This window comes from Arachis stenosperma, chromosome 4, assembly GCF_014773155.1.
Source record: "Arachis stenosperma cultivar V10309 chromosome 4, arast.V10309.gnm1.PFL2, whole genome shotgun sequence".
Classification (NCBI taxonomy): domain Eukaryota; kingdom Viridiplantae; phylum Streptophyta; class Magnoliopsida; order Fabales; family Fabaceae; genus Arachis; species Arachis stenosperma.
Window position 1 is genome coordinate 31,496,163 of NC_080380.1, and position 22,508 is coordinate 31,518,670.

Below are 22,508 nucleotides of genomic sequence, written 5' to 3' on the forward strand. Positions count from 1 at the left end.
AACCGACACATGAGCTCATGGCCTGCGATAAGACTACATATGCATCATTCTTGTTGTGCATTTGCATTTTACTTGATATAGTGAAATTGTTTGTGATTGTCTACTTGTGTTTATGCATTCCTTAATGTTATTCTAAATTGTGATGATTAGATATTTCTCGTGGAACTTGTATCTTTCGTTATGAATTAATTAAACTGTGATAATCTTGGTTTGATTAACTATCTCGACCCTATTAAAAACCCTCCAGTTCTTACCCTTTTCCTTCTTCGCATTCAGATGGAGACCGGAGTTCTATTTTACGTGATGGACCTTCCCTATATATATGAGGATATTGTACAGCATATGTTTTACATAGGAGCTACAGAGATGAGGACTCGTATGTACATTCTACGTAACCACCCCTTCTGTGATCCGATTAACACTCCACACTTTAACCTCGATATGCCTTATGAATTTCCGTTGTATTGGCTTCACCCGAATACTCTGTTTCACCCGTTTCATGTAACACCCTACCATACAGAGTCTTATGCTTAAGTCATAATTCAGAGATGGCAAGGTATTACGACCTCTAAAATAAAAATTTAGTACATATAGTAGTATGAATGATTGATTATAACTAGGAGCCTTTGTAGAATAAGTGGTAAACAAAAACCGCAACTCAAAAGCGCAACACTCCGATCGATAACGTAACGAACAAGGATAAACCAACGCGAGATTATATATATACAAAAGAGTGTCAAAAACAGGAATATCAAGGCTCAAAATCCGGCTGCGAAGATAACCGGTCCGAGCATAACAGTATATACATATGATAGAAAAAGGAAAACCCCAAGGTAAACCCAAAGGGACACAAATACATAAAACCTATTCTCCAAAATTCTCCCATAAAAGGAGTCATCACAGTTCGTATTATTTAATGGAGATAAAAGTATCTAAACAAAACATATAAACCAAAAATAGCCCCGAGAACAAAGGATCTTCGCAAGTATAGAAGTCTCCAGCATGCCTCAGCGGGAAACCTCACGTCCTGCATCTGAAAACCACAAAATCCGCATGGGTGAGAACCAGAGGTCCCCAGCATGGTAACAGCTTCCACATACATAATATATAATAATAGAGAAAAGCCAAAGGCAATCCTAGAACTTCCTCCAGATAATATCAAAGCTTATAAACAAGCTAAACCATATAAGGGCATCTGACTAAAGATTCTTCAGTCTAACTAATACTTCCCTTTCCAATTCCTTCAAACCTCCCAACCACCAGCAGGAGTATATTATAGCAAACACAGATATATCAAACAGAGAATATACAGATAGTAGCAGTTAAGACATTTAGACAATTAGCAAGTAATATGCAGTCAGTTAGGCAATCTCAACCAATTCACATAGTATGCATATGATGAATGCCTGTCCCTAGTGGCCGATGATATCATCTTGTCGGTTATAGAGCCAACCCGACAAGTCCTGGTCGCTAACCATTGGACTGTCCCTCTGTCGCGCATCCCCAAACTCGAGTTATACTCGTTATAAATGTGATCATAAACATGATCCATATCCTTCACCCTCACTGGTGAATATTTATGGGGGTTCGAGCTCATCCGGGCCTTTCACAGTGCCCGGCCACACTTACAACATAGGGTTAACAGAGCTTCGAGTCTCAACCTGGAGCACGTGGTGGCTAGCCACTGCTACTACCCAAGGAAACTCGTACTCAGATAGTGGAAGTGCAATTTCACAATTATCAATAATTCAGCATCAACATGCATGAATTCTCATCCATGGATCAACATCCATACCAGCCATTCCGGCTCACGGTTCAATCCAGAACCAGCCAATATTCATAGCATACACAGCTATTCCGGCTCACGGTTCAATCCAGAACCAGCCAATACATAAACAATTACGGCCCTTCGGCCAATGGCATAACAAGCACTTCCACCACCATCCTCCGCATCTCACATAATCATCTTGATCCTCATTGATCATTCATTTTTCCCTTGCTTCACTCGCAAGTTACCTCATTCACTAGCTCCTTGCTAATAGCTAGGCATGTCATAAAGATTTAAGACATAAATGGTGAGATCGGAGGCTTAGAAGTATGAGATTTGGCTTTTTAAAACTCAAAAATCAACTTTGGGATGAAAACAGGGCCACGCGTACGCGCACTCCACGCGCACGCGTGGGTGGCCTCAAAACTTCATCGACGCGCAAGCGTCATGCACGCTAACGCGTGGATTAAAAACTTGCCAATCGACGCGCACGCGTCAACCACGTGTACGCGCGGGTGTTCTCGTGCCCCAGGCACAACACAGGCACGGTTCTGGCATAACTCTCGGGAAAATGACCGGACATTGGGTGCAGCACAATCGGCGCGCCCGCGCACATCACGCATACGCGTGGATGGCACTTCTCGGAAGATCGGCGCGCACGCGCCAGGTGCGCCCACGCGCAAGGGTTCATTCTGCTAAAAATTTTCTAAGTTAAAAGCTGCAGAATTTACAGATTTGAACCCCAATCTTCCAACGGACATAACTTCCTCATTTTAAATCGTTTTTCACCCGTTCTTCGAACGGTATGGACATCCCGGATCCAATTTCATTTCTAAACAGGTTTGATACAAAACGAGGATCCGTAGTCCAAGTTATGTCCCGTCAAAGTAAGCCCAAAAACCATATTTTCATACAAAATCACAATATGCCATTTTCAAAACAAACCATTTTCAACTCTTTTCAAAATCAATCAAAACATGCCAATTTCATCCCTTTTCTTTGAAGTCAATCAAATGTATCAAATTCAACATCAAGCCTCCTCAACTCACACATTGACACATTACCACAATTTACCAAAATCACTATCTCATTATTTTACCCCACTTCACCCAAGTGGCTCAAACCCAAACACATTGACATATCATATACTATTCCTCATGCCAATTCTCAACAACACCAATTCCAATAAATCATTATTGTACACAATCAACATCATACTTACCATCAACATGGTTCAACCCACAATTCAACCATAACCAATCATTAAGCACATATCACAACATGCATATTTCTCATACATCATACCACCAAGGCATCAATAATCATCATCACATATATGACCACATCATATATCTCAATCATTTAACAACATCAACCATTCAATGCCTATCTTAGGGCCTCTAGCCTAAGTATTTCCTACCACAGTACATATTAGATACGGGAAACCGAAACCATACCTTAGCCGAATTTCCCAAGCTCCACCGGAGCACTTCCAAACCACTTATCCACAAGCTCTCAAGGCCTCAACACCTTCAAGAACAGATTTTTCACCACCAAACCCTTTCCAAGCTTTTCAAGGTCACCAATCAAGCTCCAATATACACATATACACAACCTAAGCCACAACCATCATACCCATACACAACATCTCAAAACCCAAACATCATAAAACAACAAAATACACTAGGGTTGAGAATCTTACCACCTCCAAGGTCCAAGGAGACAAGATTAACCTTCTCCTTCAAGAGAGTTGGGTCCTATAACATCAAAGAACCCAAAATCTCAACATTTAACCCATGAAACTCGAAAATAGGGGCTGAGATTTCGAACAGCAAGGTGTGGCTTACCTCAAGATTGATTATATGGGTTTTGTAGAGCTCTCCGCGGTGAACGCGTGGCCGCAAACGGGGCGGCAATCGGAGCTCTAGATCAAAAGTTATGGTGATTTGAAGATCAAGTGAGAGAGAGAAGTTGAGAGAATGTTCTTCCTCCCTTTCTCTCTAATTTCAGCTTGTGTGTGTAACAAATGAGGAGAGAGAGTGCTGAAAACTAGGGTTTTGGTTAAGTTATGTTGGGCCAAGGGCCCACGTTGGGTCCAATTGGCCCGGTTTGGCCCGTTCGGTCCAATCTTGGTCCGAATTCTATAAAATTGGTACCAAAATTCTCGTCTCAGTCTCCTCTATCACATTTAGCCATAAAAATCACATTTTAGGCTTTCTAGAATAAATTCTCATTATGGGTTAATTAGCCGTTAATTAACCGGGTTTTACATTCTACCCACCTAATTGGGAATTTTGCCCACAAAATTCAAATGCAATTACCTGAGAACAAATGCGGATAATCCGATCGCATCTCTGACTCAAGTTCCCAAGTGTGTTCCTCAACGCCGCCTCGACTCCATGCCACTTTGACTAGTGAAACATCTTTTCCACGCAACCGTTTGATACTAGTATCATCAATTCTGACTGGAGCCACTGGAAGCGTTAAATCTTCCCTTAACTGAACCGATTCAGGTTCCAACACATGGCTAGCATCTGGAGTGTACTTCCGAAGCTGCGACACGTGAAACACGTCGTGCAGGTTCGAAAGATGAGGTGGTAGAGCCATCCGATACGCCACCGGTCCAATCCTCTCTAGGATCTGAAATGGACCAATGTATCGAGGATTCAACTTCTTTGCCTTAATCGCCCTACCTACTCCAGTAGTCGGAGTAACCTTAAGGAAAACATGGTCTCCTTCCTCAAATTCTAAGGGCTTTCGCCTTTGATCGGCGTAACTCTTTTGACGACTCTGCGCCGTAAGCATCCTATCACGGATCTTCTTGACTTGTTCAGTAGTCTCAGCTATCATTTCTGGCCCCAATAAGCTTTTCTCTCCAGCTTCATACCAACATAGCGGAGATTGACATTTCCTCCCATACAAGGCCTCATACGGAGCCATTCCTATGCTCGCATGATAACTATTATTGTATGCAAACTCCACTAATGGCATATACCGATCCCAACTCGCCGGTTGGTCCAAAACACAAGCTCTCAACATATCCTCTAGTGTTTGGATCGTCCTCTCAGATTGACCATCTGTTTGAGGATGGTAAGCCGTGCTCAAGCTTAATCGGGTTCCAAAAGCTTTCTGAAATGCACCCCAAAATCTTGAAGTGAAACGAGGATCTCTATCAGAGATTATAGTAGCAGGTACACCATGAAGTCTCACAATCTCCTTTATGTATAACCGTGCTAGCTCCTCAAGGGTGTAAGTCATACGAATGGGCAAAAAGTGAGCTGACTTCGTCAATCGGTCCACAATCACCCAAATAGCATCAAAACCAGCCCTAGTCCTTGGCAATCCCGACACAAAGTCCATTGCAATACTTTCCCACTTCCATTGCGGAATCTCTAAAGGTTGCAACATCCCGGAAGGTCTTTGATGTTCAATCTTTACCTTTTGACAAGTTAAGCACTTTGAAACATATTCCGCCACATCGTTCTTCATACCCGGCCACCAAAACATCGCCTTCAAATCATGGTACATCTTAGTACTTCCCGGGTGAATGGAGAATCCACTTTTGTGTGCCTCCTTCAAAATATCTCGCCTCAAAGTGCCAACATCCGGCACAATGATCCTACCCTTGAATCTCCATAACCCATCTTTTTCTTCCGACACTCTCCACCGTTTTCCTTGCTCAATAGCCGGTAACACCTTCCATAACGCTTCATCATTTTGATGAGCCTTTAGGAGTTCGGTCTTAAAATCACTTGAGATATCTAATCGGCTCAAACACAAAATTCCGGATACTTCTCGAGCACCGATTTTCAGACTCTCAAATCCCTTGAGCAACTTCTCCTCTTGAAGCATCATCCAAGCCGCATATAACGACTTCCGACTTAACGCATCCGCCACCACGTTCGCCTTTCCCGGATGGTAATGCAACTCAAAGTCGTAGTCCTTCAACAGTTCCATCCACCTTCTCTGCCTCATATTAAGCTCTTTCTGATCAAAGAGATACTTCAAGCTCTTATGATCAGAGAAAACTTGGAACTTAACCCCATAGAGATAATGCCTCCACACCTTCAAGGCAAACACAACCGCAGCGAGTTCCAAATCGTGCGTAGGGTAACTAACTTCATGAGGTCTCAACTGTCGTGAGGCATACGCCACCACATTACGATGCTGCATCAGCACGCACCCTAAACCCTTTAATGAGGCATCACAATACACCTCAAATGGTTCATTCGGCTCGGGTAACACTAACACAGGTGCAGTAGTCAACTTTTTCTTCAATGTCTGAAAGCTCTCCTCGCACTCAGGAGTCCAAACAAACGGAGTGTCTTTTCGGGTTAACTTCGTCATTGGCAAAGCTATCTGTGAAAAGCCCTTGATGAATCTTCGGTAATAGCCAGCTAAACCCAGAAAACTCCTTATCTCTGTTATGGTGGTTGGTTGTTTCCAATCCATCACCGCCTCCACCTTAGTTGGATCTACTGCTATTCCCTTCTTACTCACCACATGGCCCAAAAACTTCACCTCACTCTTCCAAAACTCACACTTAGACAGTTTTGCATAAAGTTTCTTCTCCTTTAGAATCTGCAATACGGTCCTCAAGTGTTCCGCATGTTCTTCTTCAGTCTTGGAATAAATCAGTATGTCATCGATGAAGACAACAACGAATTTATCCAGAAACGGACGGAAGACTCTATTCATGTAATCCATGAATACCGCAGGAGCGTTCGTCAACCCAAAGGACATCACAGTGTACTCGTAATGACCATAACGAGTCCTGAAAGCGGTCTTAGGGATATCCTCGCCCCTCACCCTTATCTGGTGATAACCGGATCGCAAGTCAATCTTAGAGAAAACTCCAGCTCCTTGTAACTGATCCATGAGATCATCGATTCTCGGCAATGGGTACTTATTCTTTATTGTCACCTTGTTCAACTGCCTGTAGTCCACACAGAGCCGCATACTCCCATCCTTCTTCTTCACCAGTAACACTGGAGCACCCCACGGAGAAACACTTGGTCGTATAAAATTCTTTCCCAACAAATCCTCTAACTGAGACTTTAGCTCGTTCATCTCCAACGGTGACATCCTATAAGGAGCACTTGAGATTGGTCCCGCCCCGGGCACCAACTCAATAGCAAACTCAACCTCTCGGTTAGGTGGGAACTCATCAATATCATCGGGAAACACTTCCGGAAACTCACACACAACCGGAATCTGTTCCAACCTTTGATCATCTCCCGAAACGCCCACGGTTAACAACATGATACCCTGACATTCAATTCCAGAACAGTTCACCATCATCGAGTTCAAGTAATAATTATTCACCACGACCGGCCCTTCTGTATCTTCCGGCATAAAGTACACCGACTTTGTGGAACAATCTAGCAGAACATGGTTCTTAGATAACCAGTCCAATCCCAAGATAAGATCAAGGCCGACCATCGGTAAGCAGATTAAATTATGAACAAAATCACGCTGCTTGAACCTAAAGGAAACTTCCGGACATCCTAGCCTAGTTACCATGGCTTCATGGGTAGCATTATATACCTTTAGGTCATAACCTAAGGTTACAATCTTCAACCCTAACTCATGGGCTTTCTCAAATGCAATGAATGAATGTGATGCTCCCGAATCAAATAAAGCATTTAAAGTTTGACCAGCTAATTCACAGTTACCTCGAATGAGTGTCTCAGATCCCTCAGCTCCTACAGCTGAAGTGGTGAACACCCGACCAGTCTGTTGTGCCTTCCCAGCACCTTGTTTCTGCCTCTCCAGACAATTGGCGGCTTTATGCCCCGCTTTCCACAATTGTAGCATAAACCCCATCCGGCCTTGCATGGTACTCCCGGATGGTGACTCCCACACCTAGCGCAAGCTTGATCATTTTGAGGCTGCTTCCCAAACTTCTTTCCTTGGGAGTTGTTGTTGTTGGGCCTCCTGAAAGAGCTTCCTCTCTTGAAAGACGAACCCTAGGTGCAAAGCTCTTCCCTCGATTCTGTGGGAATGATCCCCTTTGACCCCCTCTCTCAGCGGTTGCCCTTTTTACACACTCTTCAGCAACCCTACACTTGTTCACCAACTCGGAGAAAGTCCTAATCTCCATTGGTCCCACTGAACTGAAGATATCACTCCGGAGTCCTCCTTCATACTTAACACACTTCCATTCCTCATAGTCCACCGGGGTCCCTTGGCACATGCGAGAGAACCTGAACAGCTCCTCAAACTTGTCCGTATACTCTGATATGGACATGGTACCTTGCTTCAGCTGTAACAATTCAAGTTCCTTAGCCGTCCTAGCCGAAGTCGGAAAGTACTTCTTATAGAACTCTTCTTGAAAGACATTCCAGGTGATATAGTCATCACCCTGCTGCAGAAGACGTCGGATGCCTTGCCACCAATGCGATGCTTCACCGACAAGCATATAGGTAGCAAACTCGACACGCTGTCCTTCAGGCACCACTTGCGCTTGCAGCGCTCGCTCTATAGCCTGAAACCATGTATCAGCCTCAGTTGGGCTAGTAGTTCCCTTGAACTTAGGCGGATTAACCTTCAAAAAGTTTGCTAGAGTCATCGGGCCCTGAACTCCACCTCCATCATTACCATGGTTGTTCATCTGTTGACCAAGAGCCTCAGCAGTGGCTTGCATAGCAGCAGCCATGTTCTCCAACGCAGCCATAAAGTTCACCGGGTCATTAGGGTTATTCTCCGGTGCACGAGCATTCGTACGACCTCTCGCACTACCTCTACCGCGTCCACGAGACGCCATCTGGTTCCTATACATACCAAACAATCGATATTAAGTTGATCAGTCTCAATATCGGAAGTCTAGTACTTCAAAGTCCCAAATGCATGCTCATGAACGTTTATGCCAATTATATCAAGTAGATATACTAATAGCACATAACACACACACAGAGAATGCACAGAAGCATAGTCAGTCCATCCCTCAGGCTCTACAGGAACGAACTGCTCTGATACCATAATGTAACACCCTACCATACAGAGTCTTATGCTTAAGTCATAATTCAGAGATGGCAAGGTATTACGACCTCTAAAATAAAAATTTAGTACATATAGTAGTATGAATGATTGATTATAACTAGGAGCCTTTGTAGAATAAGTGGTAAACAAAAACCGCAACTCAAAAGCGCAACACTCCGATCGATAACGTAACGAACAAGGATAAACCAACGCGAGATTATATATACAAAAGAGTGTCAAAAACAGGAATATCAAGGCTCAAAATCCGGCTGCGAAGATAACCGGTCCGAGCATAACAGTATATACATATGATAGAAAAAGGAAAACCCCAAGGTAAACCCAAAGGGACACAAATACATAAAACCTATTCTCCAAAATTCTCCCATAAAAGGAGTCATCACAGTTCGTATTATTTAATGGAGATAAAAGTATCTAAACAAAACATATAAACCAAAAATAGCCCCGAGAACAAAGGATCTTCGCAAGTATAGAAGTCTCCAGCATGCCTCAGCGGGAAACCTCACGTCCTGCATCTGAAAACCACAAAATCCGCATGGGTGAGAACCAGAGGTCCCCAGCATGGTAACAGCTTCCACATACATAATATATAATAATAGAGGAAAGCCAAAGGCAATCCTAGAACTTCCTCCAGATAATATCAAAGCTTATAAACAAGCTAAACCATATAAGGGCATCTGACTAAAGATTCTTCAGTCTAACTAATACTTTCCTTTCCAATTCCTTCAAACCTCCCAACCACCAGCAGGAGTATATTATAGCAAACACAGATATATCAAACAGAGAATATACAAATAGTAGCAGTTAAGACATTTAGACAATTAGCAAGTAATATGCAGTCAGTTAGGCAATCTCAACCAATTCACATAGTATGCATATGATGAATGCCTGTCCCTAGTGGCCGATGATATCATCTTGTCGGTTATAGAGCCAACCCGACAAGTCCTGGTCGCTAACCATTGGACTGTCCCTCTGTCGCGCATCCCCAAACTCGAGTTATACTCGTTATAAATGTGATCATAAACATGATCCATATCCTTCACCCTCACTGGTGAATATTTATGGGGGTTCGAGCTCATCCGGGCCTTTCACAGTGCCCGGCCACACTTACAACATAGGGTTAACAGAGCTTCGAGTCTCAACCTGGAGCACGTGGTGGCTAGCCACTGCTACTACCCAAGGAAACTCGTACTCAGATAGTGGAAGTGCAATTTCACAATTATCAATAATTCAGCATCAACATGCATGAATTCTCATCCATGGATCAACATCCATACCAGCCATTCCGGCTCACGGTTCAATCCAGAACCAGCCAATATTCATAGCATACACAGCTATTCCGGCTCACGGTTCAATCCAGAACCAGCCAATACATAAACAATTACGGCCCTTCGGCCAATGGCATAACAAGCACTTCCACCACCATCCTCCGCATCTCACATAATCATCTTGATCCTCATTGATCATTCATTTTTCCCTTGCTTCACTCGCAAGTTACCTCATTCACTAGCTCCTTGCTAATAGCTAGGCATGTCATAAAGATTTAAGACATAAATGGTGAGATCGGAGGCTTAGAAGTATGAGATTTGGCTTTTTAAAACTCAAAAATCAACTTTGGGATGAAAACAGGGCCACGCGTACGCGCACTCCACGCGCACGCGTGGGTGGCCTCAAAACTTCATCGACGCGCAAGCGTCATGCACGCTAACGCGTGGATTAAAAACTTGCCAATCGACGCGCACGCGTCAACCACGTGTACGCGCGGTGTTCTCGTGCCCCAGGCACAACACAGGCACGGTTCTGGCATAACTCTCGGGAAAATGACCGGACATTGGGTGCAGCACAATCGGCGCGCCCGCGCACATCACGCATACGCGTGGATGGCACTTCTCGGAAGATCGGCGCGCACGCGCCAGGTGCGCCCACGCGCAAGGGTTCATTCTGCTAAAAATTTTCTAAGTTAAAAGCTGCAGAATTTACAGATTTGAACCCCAATCTTCCAACGGACATAACTTCCTCATTTTAAATCGTTTTTCACCCGTTCTTCGAACGGTATGGACATCCCGGATCCAATTTCATTTCTAAACAGGTTTGATACAAAACGAGGATCCGTAGTCCAAGTTATGTCCCGTCAAAGTAAGCCCAAAAACCATATTTTCATACAAACCACAATATGCCATTTTCAAAACAAACCATTTTCAACTCTTTTCAAAATCAATCAAAACATGCCAATTTCATCCCTTTTCTTTGAAGTCAATCAAATGTATCAAATTCAACATCAAGCCTCCTCAACTCACACATTGACACATTACCACAATTTACCAAAATCACTATCTCATTATTTTACCCCACTTCACCCAAGTGGCTCAAACCCAAACACATTGACATATCATATACTATTCCTCATGCCAATTCTCAACAACACCAATTCCAATAAATCATTATTGTACACAATCAACATCATACTTACCATCAACATGGTTCAACCCACAATTCAACCATAACCAATCATCAAGCACATATCACAACATGCATATTTCTCATACATCATACCACCAAGGCATCAATAATCATCATCACATATATGACCACATCATATATCTCAATCATTTAACAACATCAACCATTCAATGCCTATCTTAGGGCCTCTAGCCTAAGTATTTCCTACCACAGTACATATTAGATACGGGAAACCGAAACCATACCTTAGCCGAATTTCCCAAGCTCCACCGGAGCACTTCCAAACCACTTATCCACAAGCTCTCAAGGCCTCAACACCTTCAAGAACAGATTTTTCACCACCAAACCCTTTCCAAGCTTTTCAAGGTCACCAATCAAGCTCCAATATACACATATACACAACCTAAGCCACAACCATCATACCCATACACAACATCTCAAAACCCAAACATCATAAAACAACAAAATACACTAGGGTTGAGAATCTTACCACCTCCAAGGTCCAAGGAGACAAGATTAACCTTCTCCTTCAAGAGAGTTGGGTCCTATAACATCAAAGAACCCAAAATCTCAACATTTAACCCATGAAACTCGAAAATAGGGGCTGAGATTTCGAACAGCAAGGTGTGGTTTACCTCAAGATTGATTATATGGGTTTTGTAGAGCTCTCCGCGGTGAACGCGTGGCCGCAAACGGGGCGGCAATCGGAGCTCTAGATCAAAAGTTATGGTGATTTGAAGATCAAGTGAGAGAGAGAAGTTGAGAGAATGTTCTTCCTCCCTTTCTCTCTAATTTCAGCTTGTGTGTGTAACAAATGAGGAGAGAGAGTGCTGAAAACTAGGGTTTTGGTTAAGTTATGTTGGGCCAAGGGCCCACGTTGGGTCCAATTGGCCCGGTTTGGCCCGTTCGGTCCAATCTTGGTCCGAATTCTATAAAATTGGTACCAAAATTCTCGTCTCAGTCTCCTCTATCACATTTAGCCATAAAAATCACATTTTAGGCTTTCTAGAATAAATTCTCATTTATGGGTTAATTAGCCGTTAATTAACCGGGTTTTACATTTCATGACGGGCTTGTACTTCATCAGCATCCCGATCAGCCTGTGGATCAGGTGGACCCTAAACTTGAGCCTACGGAAGAGCATATGCTAGAGCCTATACCGGAAGAGGATATCACTGTAGAGCAGATCACAGTATCTTCATCTGAGCCGTCATCTGAGGAGCCGCTCACCGCCTCCATTAGTGGACCGACGAGTTGGTCAGACCAGTAGTACAAGTGTTAGGGCCCCTCCTGAGACTATTAAGATTTCTGATGATGAGAATGAGGATCCTGAGGAGTGCTCAGACGTGATTGTGATTTCCACTAACGATGATAGTTGATGCTTGGGAGCTGAGGATGTTGCCTTTTGGTAGTTCTTTTTGTGTGTTAGCCTAGCTTTTGTGTTATTCTCTCACTTTTGATTAGATCCGTTGCGAGAGTAGGGTGTATATAGTTGACTAGTCTAGTTTCAGGTGCCAGCTTAGGGACTTCCTATATGGACCAAGGCCTAGAATGTTGATTTTGTACATAGTTGCAAGATGTGAAGGGTTGTACGCAAACTTATGATATATATGACAATAGCTTTGTATGTATATATGATCTATGATATCAGTTATATTTATATATAGTGTTGGCCTTGTGTATGTTTTACTTAATTTCTTATTGTGGCTTGTGTATGTTTAATTAGCTGCCCTCACAAATCTTTTCATAAAGTAAAGTTTTTCCAAAAATTCGATAGTGCGCTAATACGATTACAGACTTAATAGTAAATAGTTAAAGTTTTGGGTAAGCAAGTTGGTGACACTTGGTTTTCAGTATGATTATGACATACTGGGAATTGGGTCGTTACATATTAACTCGAACATAGTTATTAATCATTTTTGTTGATTTACTTTGTTCAATAAGTTAGACATATATACTCAATGTCAAATTAAATAGGCGAATAACACTTATACCCACCAACAAATGTTTATATGTTGTTTTACTGTAAAATAAGAATATATCAAAGTCAGCTCAAAATGAACAACAATAAATTATTGGAGATTTATAAATCACAAATTTTTCTAATAAACAATAAATAATTTAAAATTACTAAAAAATAACTCAACATCCCCTTTGACGTCTGCAAAATATGTACTTGAAACAACAATATCTCAATATTAGTATATAAAGTTCTATGATTAACGTAATTTTAGAATAGCTAATCAAGAGAATAAAATACTATAGATTTTTATGATAATTTTAATACCCTCAAACTATAAACACTACAAGAAAATCGTTGAGTACCGTCGAATTTGCTGACGAAAAAATGGAAAAAAATACAATGGTAATCAAGTTACCATCAGATTTACCATCGGTTAAAATCAAATGGTATAAATCTCGCTGGTAAGTGTGTGGTGTTGAATTTTTTTTTGTCCGACGATAATTACCGTCGAAATTAGTGACATAATTTAATTGGCATAAAAACGGAATATGCTAGGCGTTACCGTCGAAATTTTTTCGACGGTAATATTGGCGCCAAAACATCCGACTCCCGCCATATTTACCGATGGAATATGACGACGGTAATGCCAACGGAAAAGTTTATAAAAAAATTTTCTTAAAAATTTGACTTGGGGCTATTGTCGGAATATTCCACGGTAATTTCGACAAAAGTATCTTTTTTATTTTTTTTAGTTATTTTTTTCTATCAATCTCTAATGTACTCTGATAATTAACAATTAAAATAGTCCTTTAAACCTGAATCCTTAGTGCAAAAAATATAAATTACAAATACAGACTGATGGTAACTGAAATATCTGAAACAAGTTTAACTATATTACATTCACAGAACTATGTTTACATTCACTAAAATATATATTACAAATGTGCACAGTATCTTAAAGAATACATATCACAGAACTATGTTTACATTAACCCTAATTAGATTCATCATCTTCTTCCTCTTCACTATCCTCCTCTTCTAAAGTAGTTTTCTGATTATCATCGAACTTGTCTTTCTCTTCTTTGTCGCCATCGATCATGCCTTCTTCTTAAAGATCGTCGTCCTTTGGTGGAAGTGCGTCGGCATCTTTCAAGGTCAATGATGGCATCATCCATAACAGTAGACTTAAGGGTGATTGGCTCATCGGTATCAACAACCATTCTCGAAGGAATTGGCTCCTCAATCTGGTAAAATTTCTGACTATCTGTCCTATCATCAGACTCGATGTGGCCTCTTGACTTAGTCCTAACCACAATCACCCAACTAGACTTGTATGAACCTGGATAAGGAGAATAGTATACATGTCGTGCATTTTGCGGTAGATTAAAAGGATCGTAGTGCCTACATTTCCTAGTTACATTAACTCTAGTAATATCATAGTCCTTATACTTACGTGTTCTTTGTTGCGAACTTGGATCATACCATTCACATTTAAACACACACACCTTGTACGTAGTGCGACAGAAATACTGTAATTCCATTATATTGTGTAATACATGATGAGTCCATATTTGATGATATATTTTGACTTGAATTGAGTAGATTTCATCACATAAACCTACACTTAAGCACCAAAGTAGCATACTTTTGTGATTTCTCCCTAATTTGAACCTAAATATGAAAACATGCGTTTTTGTGCTTAAATTAGTGATTTTAATTTTACTTTTATGCCATTCGATGCCGTAATATATTTTGTGAGTGATTTCAAGTCATTTAGGCAAGATTTGGCTAAGCAAAAGTGGAGGAAAGCCTGTACAATGGAGAACACATGAAGAAAAACAAGAAAAATCGCACACAACAAAGTGTGCGTGGCAACAAGCATCTGTGCATGTGCACATGAAGGAAATCGGCTAGTGTGCGTGCCCAGAACCCTGTGCGTACGCACAGGTGAACATTCAGCAAAGTGAGTGTACACACACATCTGTGCGTACGCACAGGTCCCTGCACGTGGTTTCATTAATGAAACACATGATCTGCGATTTTGGGGGCCTTTGGCCCAGTTTTAGAAGCTTGGATGCTGAATGGGAAGTGCTATATCAAGAAGAATTGAAGCCATATGAAGGCAATTAGGACTTAGAACTTTAATTTTACATTTTCTATAGTAGTAGGAGTAGTGTAGTTAGAAAGCTCTCTTAAGGTTTTAGTTCATTTTTCCATTTTCCATTGTAGCATTTTATAGCAAGCTTTGATTTTGGATTTTGCTTCTTTAATTGTAAGTATTCTCAATTTCCTCTCTAATTATATCACTTTTACTTTCATTTTCTCTTGGTTCAAGTTACCTTGTTCATATTTGTAATTTTGAGTTTCTTAAAGTTTTGATTGATGAGTTTACTGTTTTATGGTTTATATTTGCTTGATTGATTTTTTATGGTTGGTTTTGTGAATATCTTGTTTATAGTTTTTATTTTCCTTTACAATTTCTCATGTTTTGGTTCTGTGCCCACCAAGTGTTTGTGAAAATAGCACTTGGTGATTTTGAGTAGATTTTCACACCTTGGCTTAGGGTTCGAGTTCCTAGAATACTAGAGACATAATGTCCGACATTTATTGGTAATTCTTGGGTAGTTAGTTGATTCTTGTTTCCATTGACGCTAGCTTTTTATCAACTAGTCTGGTAAGTTAGCTAGGACTTATGGATTAAGGTCAATTATGCTTGCTTGACTTACTCCTCGATGTTAAGGTCAATTATGCATTTTCATTAAGTTTTGATCTTGTTTCCTTTTTTAAATGCATTAATTCCAATTTTGATCATTTTTTAGTTCTTTTATATATTAGTTCTTTTAATCTTTCGTTCTTTGATTACAAAACCCCCTTTTGACCTAACAACTGGAAGCGTGACACTTCAATTGTATCCTAGGGAGAACGACTCGAGGTTGAATTACTCTCGGTTTATATGTTTTGTAATTGAAAAATCTAAACTTTGATTGAGGATTAGTTGTTGGTTGGTGGACGAAATTGTGATCCTCAAGGTTGGTCTCTTTGTACTTGTATGAAATTTAAATATTGGCTCTATCAAGAATACCCCAAAGAAATCATGGTATGATGAATTAGGATCTTAATAATCCCTGGTAATGGAACCAACAGCTTAGTGTTGTTGTTGGACCAAAAGAGTTACAGGCACTGTTAGAGAATCTCACAACTCCGTTCAACTAACCAGCAAGTGCACTGGATCATCCAAGTAATACCTTACGTGAGTAAGGGTCGATCCCACGGAGATTGTTGGTATGAAGCAAGCTATGGTCACCTTGTAAATCTCAGTTAGGCGGATTAAATTGGTTTATGATAAGTTTGAAAATTAATAATAAACAGAAAATAAAATAGGATAGAAATACTTATGTGAATCAATAGTGGGAATTTCAGATAGGCGTATGGAGATGCTGTGCTCCTCTTGAATCTCTACTCTCTTATTACATTCATCCAATTTCTTCTTACTCCTTTCCATGGCAAGCTGTATGTAGGGCATCACCGTTGTCAATGGCTACATCCCATCCTCTCAGTGAAAATGGTCCTATGCTCTGTCACAGCACAGCTAATCATCTGTCGGTTCTCAATCAGGTTGGAATAGAATCCCTTGATTCTTTTGCGTCTGTCACTAATGCCCAGCCTTCAGGAGTTTGAAGCTCGTCATAGTCATTCAATACCAGAATCCTACTCGGAATACCACAGACAAGGTTAGACTTTCCGGATTCCCGAAATCCTACTCGGAATACCACAGACAAGGTTAGACTTTCCGGATTCCCATGAATGCCGCCATCTATCTAGCTTATACCACGAAGATTCTGTTGGAGAATCTAAGAGATATGCGCCCGGCCTAAAGTAGAACGGAAGTGGTTGTCAGTCACGCGCGTTCATAGGTGAGAATGATGATGAGTGTCACGGATCATCACATTCATCAAGTTGAAGTGCAACGTATATCTTCGAATAAGAATAAAAGAGAATTGAATAGAAAATAATAGTAATTGTATTGAAACTTGAGGTACAGCAGAGCTCCACACCCTTAATCTATGGTGTGTAGAAACTCCACCGTTGAAAATACATAAGTGAAACGTTCAGGCATGGCCGAATGGCCAGCCCCCATGGTCTAAGGACTAGGCATCTAGAGATGTTCCTTAGATCTAAAGTGATCAAAAGATGTCTAATACAATAGTAAATTATCCCATTTATACTAGACTAGCTACTAGGGTTTACATGAGTAAGTAATTGATGCATAAATCCACTTCTAGGGCCCACTTGGTGTATGTTTGGGCTGAGCTTGATCTATCCACAAGCTGAGGCTTTTATTGGAGTTGAATGCCGAGTTATAGCGTGTTTCTGGCGTTCAACTCCAGGTTGTGATGTGTTTCTGGTGTTTGACTCTAGACAGCAGCATGTACTTGGCGTTGAGCGCCACTTTACGTCATCAATTCCCGAATAAAGTATGAACTATTATATATTGCTGGAAAGCTCTGAATGTCTACTTTCCAACGTTATTGAGAGCGCGCCATTTGGAGTTCTGTAGCTCCAGAAAATCTATTTCGAGTGCAGGGAGGTCAGAATCTTCAATTTCCAACTTGAATATGGTTTGCTTGAAATATGGTTTCCAACTTGGGTAAAATCCTTGACTTTCATCTTCAATTTCCAACTTGAATATGGTTTGCTTGAAACAGATGGCCAGCTTAGAGCTCTTTGCGGCTTTAAGAGAAAAAGAGAAATGGCTCGTACTCAGAGCTGGTGCACAAGGTTCAATAAGGTTCCATACTTCAACTCAAAGCGTACGGATTGGTATCATGCTCAATTGAATGGATCATGGAGAACGTTTGGTCACCATGGTGAGAATCTACTTTTTAAACCGCCCGGATGGAATCATGTAGATCAAGACGGAGGCGGATTTAAAAGCAAAGCTTGGGATCAAGGATCCTATCCTGACATTCGTCATCTCGGGAGCCTGAAAATTTGTTTGAAGCTGCTCAGAAGCTTTACATGCCTAGTTTGGGACCCTAGAGGCTATTGGCATTCCAAGCATTGGTGGAGATTTCTGGATGAATTTAAACATAAGCCGCCATAACAGGAAGCTCAACCAATGTCCAACTTAAGGACTTTAACCAAAAGTGCTAGGTGGGAGACAACCCACCATGGTATGATCGTCCCTTTTTCATTTTCTTATTTAGTCTTACTTGTCTTCAAGTTTTATTTTATTTTATTATATTGAACCTGGAGTTTTGCATATCATTCATATTAATCATTGCATTCTGCATACTGCATATTTGCATACCTGCATAAAAAAAATAATCGCACGCGACGCGGCAGCGTCGCTGACGCGTCCGCGTCACTAGTGCGTTGGGTAGATAAGAATTGAACAGAGAGTCACGCGAGAGCGTGGTTGGAGGCGCGCCTTTAGCATAATTTGACCCCACGTGATCGCGTTGCTCACGCGACCGCGTCATGTGGAACTTTGGCCTCCCACGTGACCGCGTCACGCACGCGGCCGCGTGCCATGAAAATCGACGTCAAAAAGGTGCATGGCCGAAAGTTGTGCTGGAATTGGGCTGGACTCGTGCTAGAAGCCCAAGCCCTCCCACGCGAACGCGTGCCCCACGTGGCCGCGTCGTCTTTCAAAAATGGCCATCCATGCGATCGCGTCACCGATGCCACCGCGTCACCCTAAGATTTGGTAAAATGAGTTTCAAACAGAGAGTTGCGCGAACGCGAGGCCGCACTCGCGCTAATCGCACAAATCAGGCCACGCGTCTACGTGCCCCATGCGTCCGCATCGCCTGAACTTATTACACCCCACGCGGCCGCGCCACCCACGCGACCGCGTCGCCAGCGTCGCACAACCTATCCAGATCATTGCCAATTTTTTTATCTTTTCTTCTCTAATCCTAATTTTTCTATCTTTTCTTATTCTATCTTCGTCGTTTCTTACTTACTTCTTCTTCCCTTCTTTCCTTTCTCATTCTTCTTATCTTTCATTTTATTTATTTGCATATTTCATTCATTGCATTCTCATTTAGTGCATATTTTTCTTTTCTTTTCTAAATTTATTATTTTTCCTTTGGTGTTGATTTTCTTATTTAACTGTTGCATCTTTTCTGGTATAATTTTTAGTGACTTATTTTACAATGTTGGGTGATGCTATTTTTCTGTCAATGTCAATCTTTTATGATACCTATATTCCTTTTGCATTGATATGAACTTACATTGTCTTTCATTACCCACTCTCTTTCCCATTGTTGTACATTTTGTACCACTGGCATGCCATGGTGTCTATTGCTTTCTCACGTACATGTCGAAACTTCCATGTAAATGAGACCCTTATCATTTGGCATTAACCTATCCATACTTCATTTATTTTCTTATCTTTATTTCTGGGTTACTTTTCTTCTCTTTTTCTTTCAGGATGGCCACCCAGAGGGGAACGGAAGACGTTTACATGGGGAGACAAGACAAGTCCATCTGCACAATTTTTGGAGAGAAGCATCAGCTGGAACAACCCATCCACCTGCACATCTTAGCATGCACCGAGGACGGTGCAATCTTTAAGTGTGGGGAGGTCGATATCGACTTCCATGTGTTATCTATTTTCTTCCTTCCAACACCATTGTTTTATTTTCTTTATTAGTTCATTGTTGCATTGCATAATAGATTGCATGTGTAGTTGACTTTTTATATTTAGGTACTACTTAGTTGAAAAATAATAAGTTTCTTTTTAAGATCTTATTTTTGAAAAAAATTTCACTAATTTAAAGTCAAAATTTTTGTGTTAAACTTGTTTGAAGTTGTATTTGGAACATGATTTTTGAGCCAAAGAACACACAACCCGCGAGATTTTGAGCTTATTTACATGGTTACATTATTTAACCATAAATTTTTATTCTTGTGTGTTTTCTTCTCTGTGATTGCAACCTTTACTTTGTTTCAGTCTATATGTCTAATATTTAGTATATTTACATGCTTGCATATGATTGAGGCCATTGTTTGATTCTAGCTCACTTATCCCAAAATTAGCCTACCTTTTACATCACCCTTGTTAGCCCCCTTGAGCTTTTAATCCCCTTCTGTTCTATATCCACATCACTAGCCTTAAGCAGAAAAACAAAAGTAAAAATCCCAAATTGAATCTTTGGTTGGCTTAAGATAGAGATTATGTATCAACTAAGTGTGGGAAAACATGGGAACATGGGTTGATAGGAAAGGATTAAATTAATAAGAATAAATCAGGAATTTGGGAGCATGTTCATGTGAAACCAAATTAAACTAAAATACCATGTGCATTGATATATGTTGTGTTTATGTTTCAAAAAAAATCCAAAAATATTCAATGAATAAATAAATAAATAAGGGGACAAAATTACCCCAATATTAAAGTTTAATAAAAGATCAATGCACATGTGATAAAAAAAATTAAAGAAAATTTGGCGCATGAGTATGGGAATCATACAAAAGTGGGAATTTTGGGTAGCTAAGCATGAATTTAAAAATATATAGAGTGTGTATATAGGTAAGAGCTTAGGTTAGTCAAGGATTCAATTTATAGCTCACTTAGCCATATATATACCCTCACCCTTACCTTAGCCCCATTACAACCTTGAAAAGACCTCATGATGTTTGCATTGGTACATTAAATATTTGTTGATTGGTTAGATGAAGAACAAAGTTTAGAAAGCATAACCAGAGAAGAGTAGAGTGATTGCCCTATACACTAGAGAGATTAGAGTGATATACACTACCAGTGAGGGTTCAGTGCTTAATTCTATGTTCCCTGCCTTCATGAGCTATCTTCTTACAAGTTTACTTGTCTTTATTTTATATGATTTGAATTAGTGAAATCTGATTTATGTTTGTCTTGGAGAACTTATTTATTTTTAACCAAGTAGGTAGAAACATTTTTGCATGTAGTTGCATTCATATAGATAGGTTACATTTCATACATCCTACCATTCCTCTTCATCTTTATAGTTTCTCTTAAGCTTAGCATGAGGACATGCTATTGTTTAAGTGTGGGGAGGTTGATAAACCCATATTTTGTGATATATTTTGTGCTGAGTTTGAGTGATTTATTCAATCCTTCATCCACTTATTCATATTAATTGCATGGTTTTACTTTTCCTTCCTTATTATGTGATGTATGTGAAAAACATGTTTCCTATGATTTAAAATTAATTATTTTAATTACCTTTATTTCCATTCGATGCCATGATTAGTGTGTTGAGTAGTTTCAGATCTTCTAAGGCAGGAATGACTTAAAGGATGGAAAGAAAACATACAAAAATGGAAGGAAAGCACAAAACGGAGTTTCGGAGAAACTGGCAGCGACGCGGCCGCATAGACGACGCGACCGGGTGCTAAGAGCGAAGAAGCAGCGACGCGGCCGCATGACTGATGCGACCGCGCATCTTGAGCCAATTACATACGACGCGGCCGCATGACTAACGCGACCGTGCGACAAGGAAAACTCCAATCGACGCGACCGCGTGACCCACGCGGACGCGTGGCAGAGGCCACGCACCAGAAATTGCAGAAACAGCTCATAGCGAATTCTGAAGCCCTTTTTGGCCCAAATCCAAGTTCAGAAGGCATAGAACAGAGGTTATGAAGTGGAGAAATACATCCATTCGGAGAGTCCTCGAATTTTTTAGTCATTTTCGATGATTTAGGTTTAGTTGGAGAGAGGTTCTCTCCTCTCTCTTTAGGATTAGGATTTAGATTTAGAATTTTATTTGCTTTGAGGATTATCTCTTTATCAGGTTCAATATTCCTTTTTCATTACTTGTTTTCTCAATTTAGTTTATGAATTCTTCTATGTTACAGATTACTCTTTCGAATTAATGTTATTTGAGGTATTTCAGTTTAATATTGCTTTCTTTTGTTTATGTTATTGATTATTCCAAATCTGAAGACATTTTCATTCCAGTAGATTTAATTCCCTTTCCTTTTGGTCTTGGTTAAGAAATCAGTAACTCAGGAGTTATCTTAGCTCAACATAATTGATAACTGTTATCTTTGCTAATTGAACTGAACTTCAATAATTCCAACCTTTTCTTAGGAAATAAATAGGATTCGAAGGTCAAACTAATTAGTCCCTTGACTTTCCTTTGCTTTAGCAAAGGTTAACTAAGTGGAATTAAGATTCAACTTTTATTATTATTGATAAGAATAACTAAGTCTAGACTTCCAATTTCTCATACCTTGCCAAAGGGTTTGCTTTACAGTATTTATTTATTTTAATTGCCATTTAAATTATTTGCCATATTCATTCCTCATTCTCAAACCCCAATT

General features: G+C 40.5%; 1 protein-coding gene across 1 annotated transcript in view; it reads left to right on the top strand.

Moving 5' to 3' along the window:
- LOC130974850 (uncharacterized) overlaps positions 1 to 12,497 on the top strand; it is a 28,486-nt gene extending 15,989 nt beyond the window's left edge. Inside the window, exon 7 of the mRNA XM_057899691.1 lies at positions 12,315 to 12,497. Within this exon, the coding sequence (XP_057755674.1) occupies positions 12,315 to 12,497 (183 nt within the window). The remainder of the gene's footprint in view (positions 1 to 12,314) is intronic.
- The last annotated feature ends 10,011 nt before the right edge of the window (positions 12,498 to 22,508 follow it).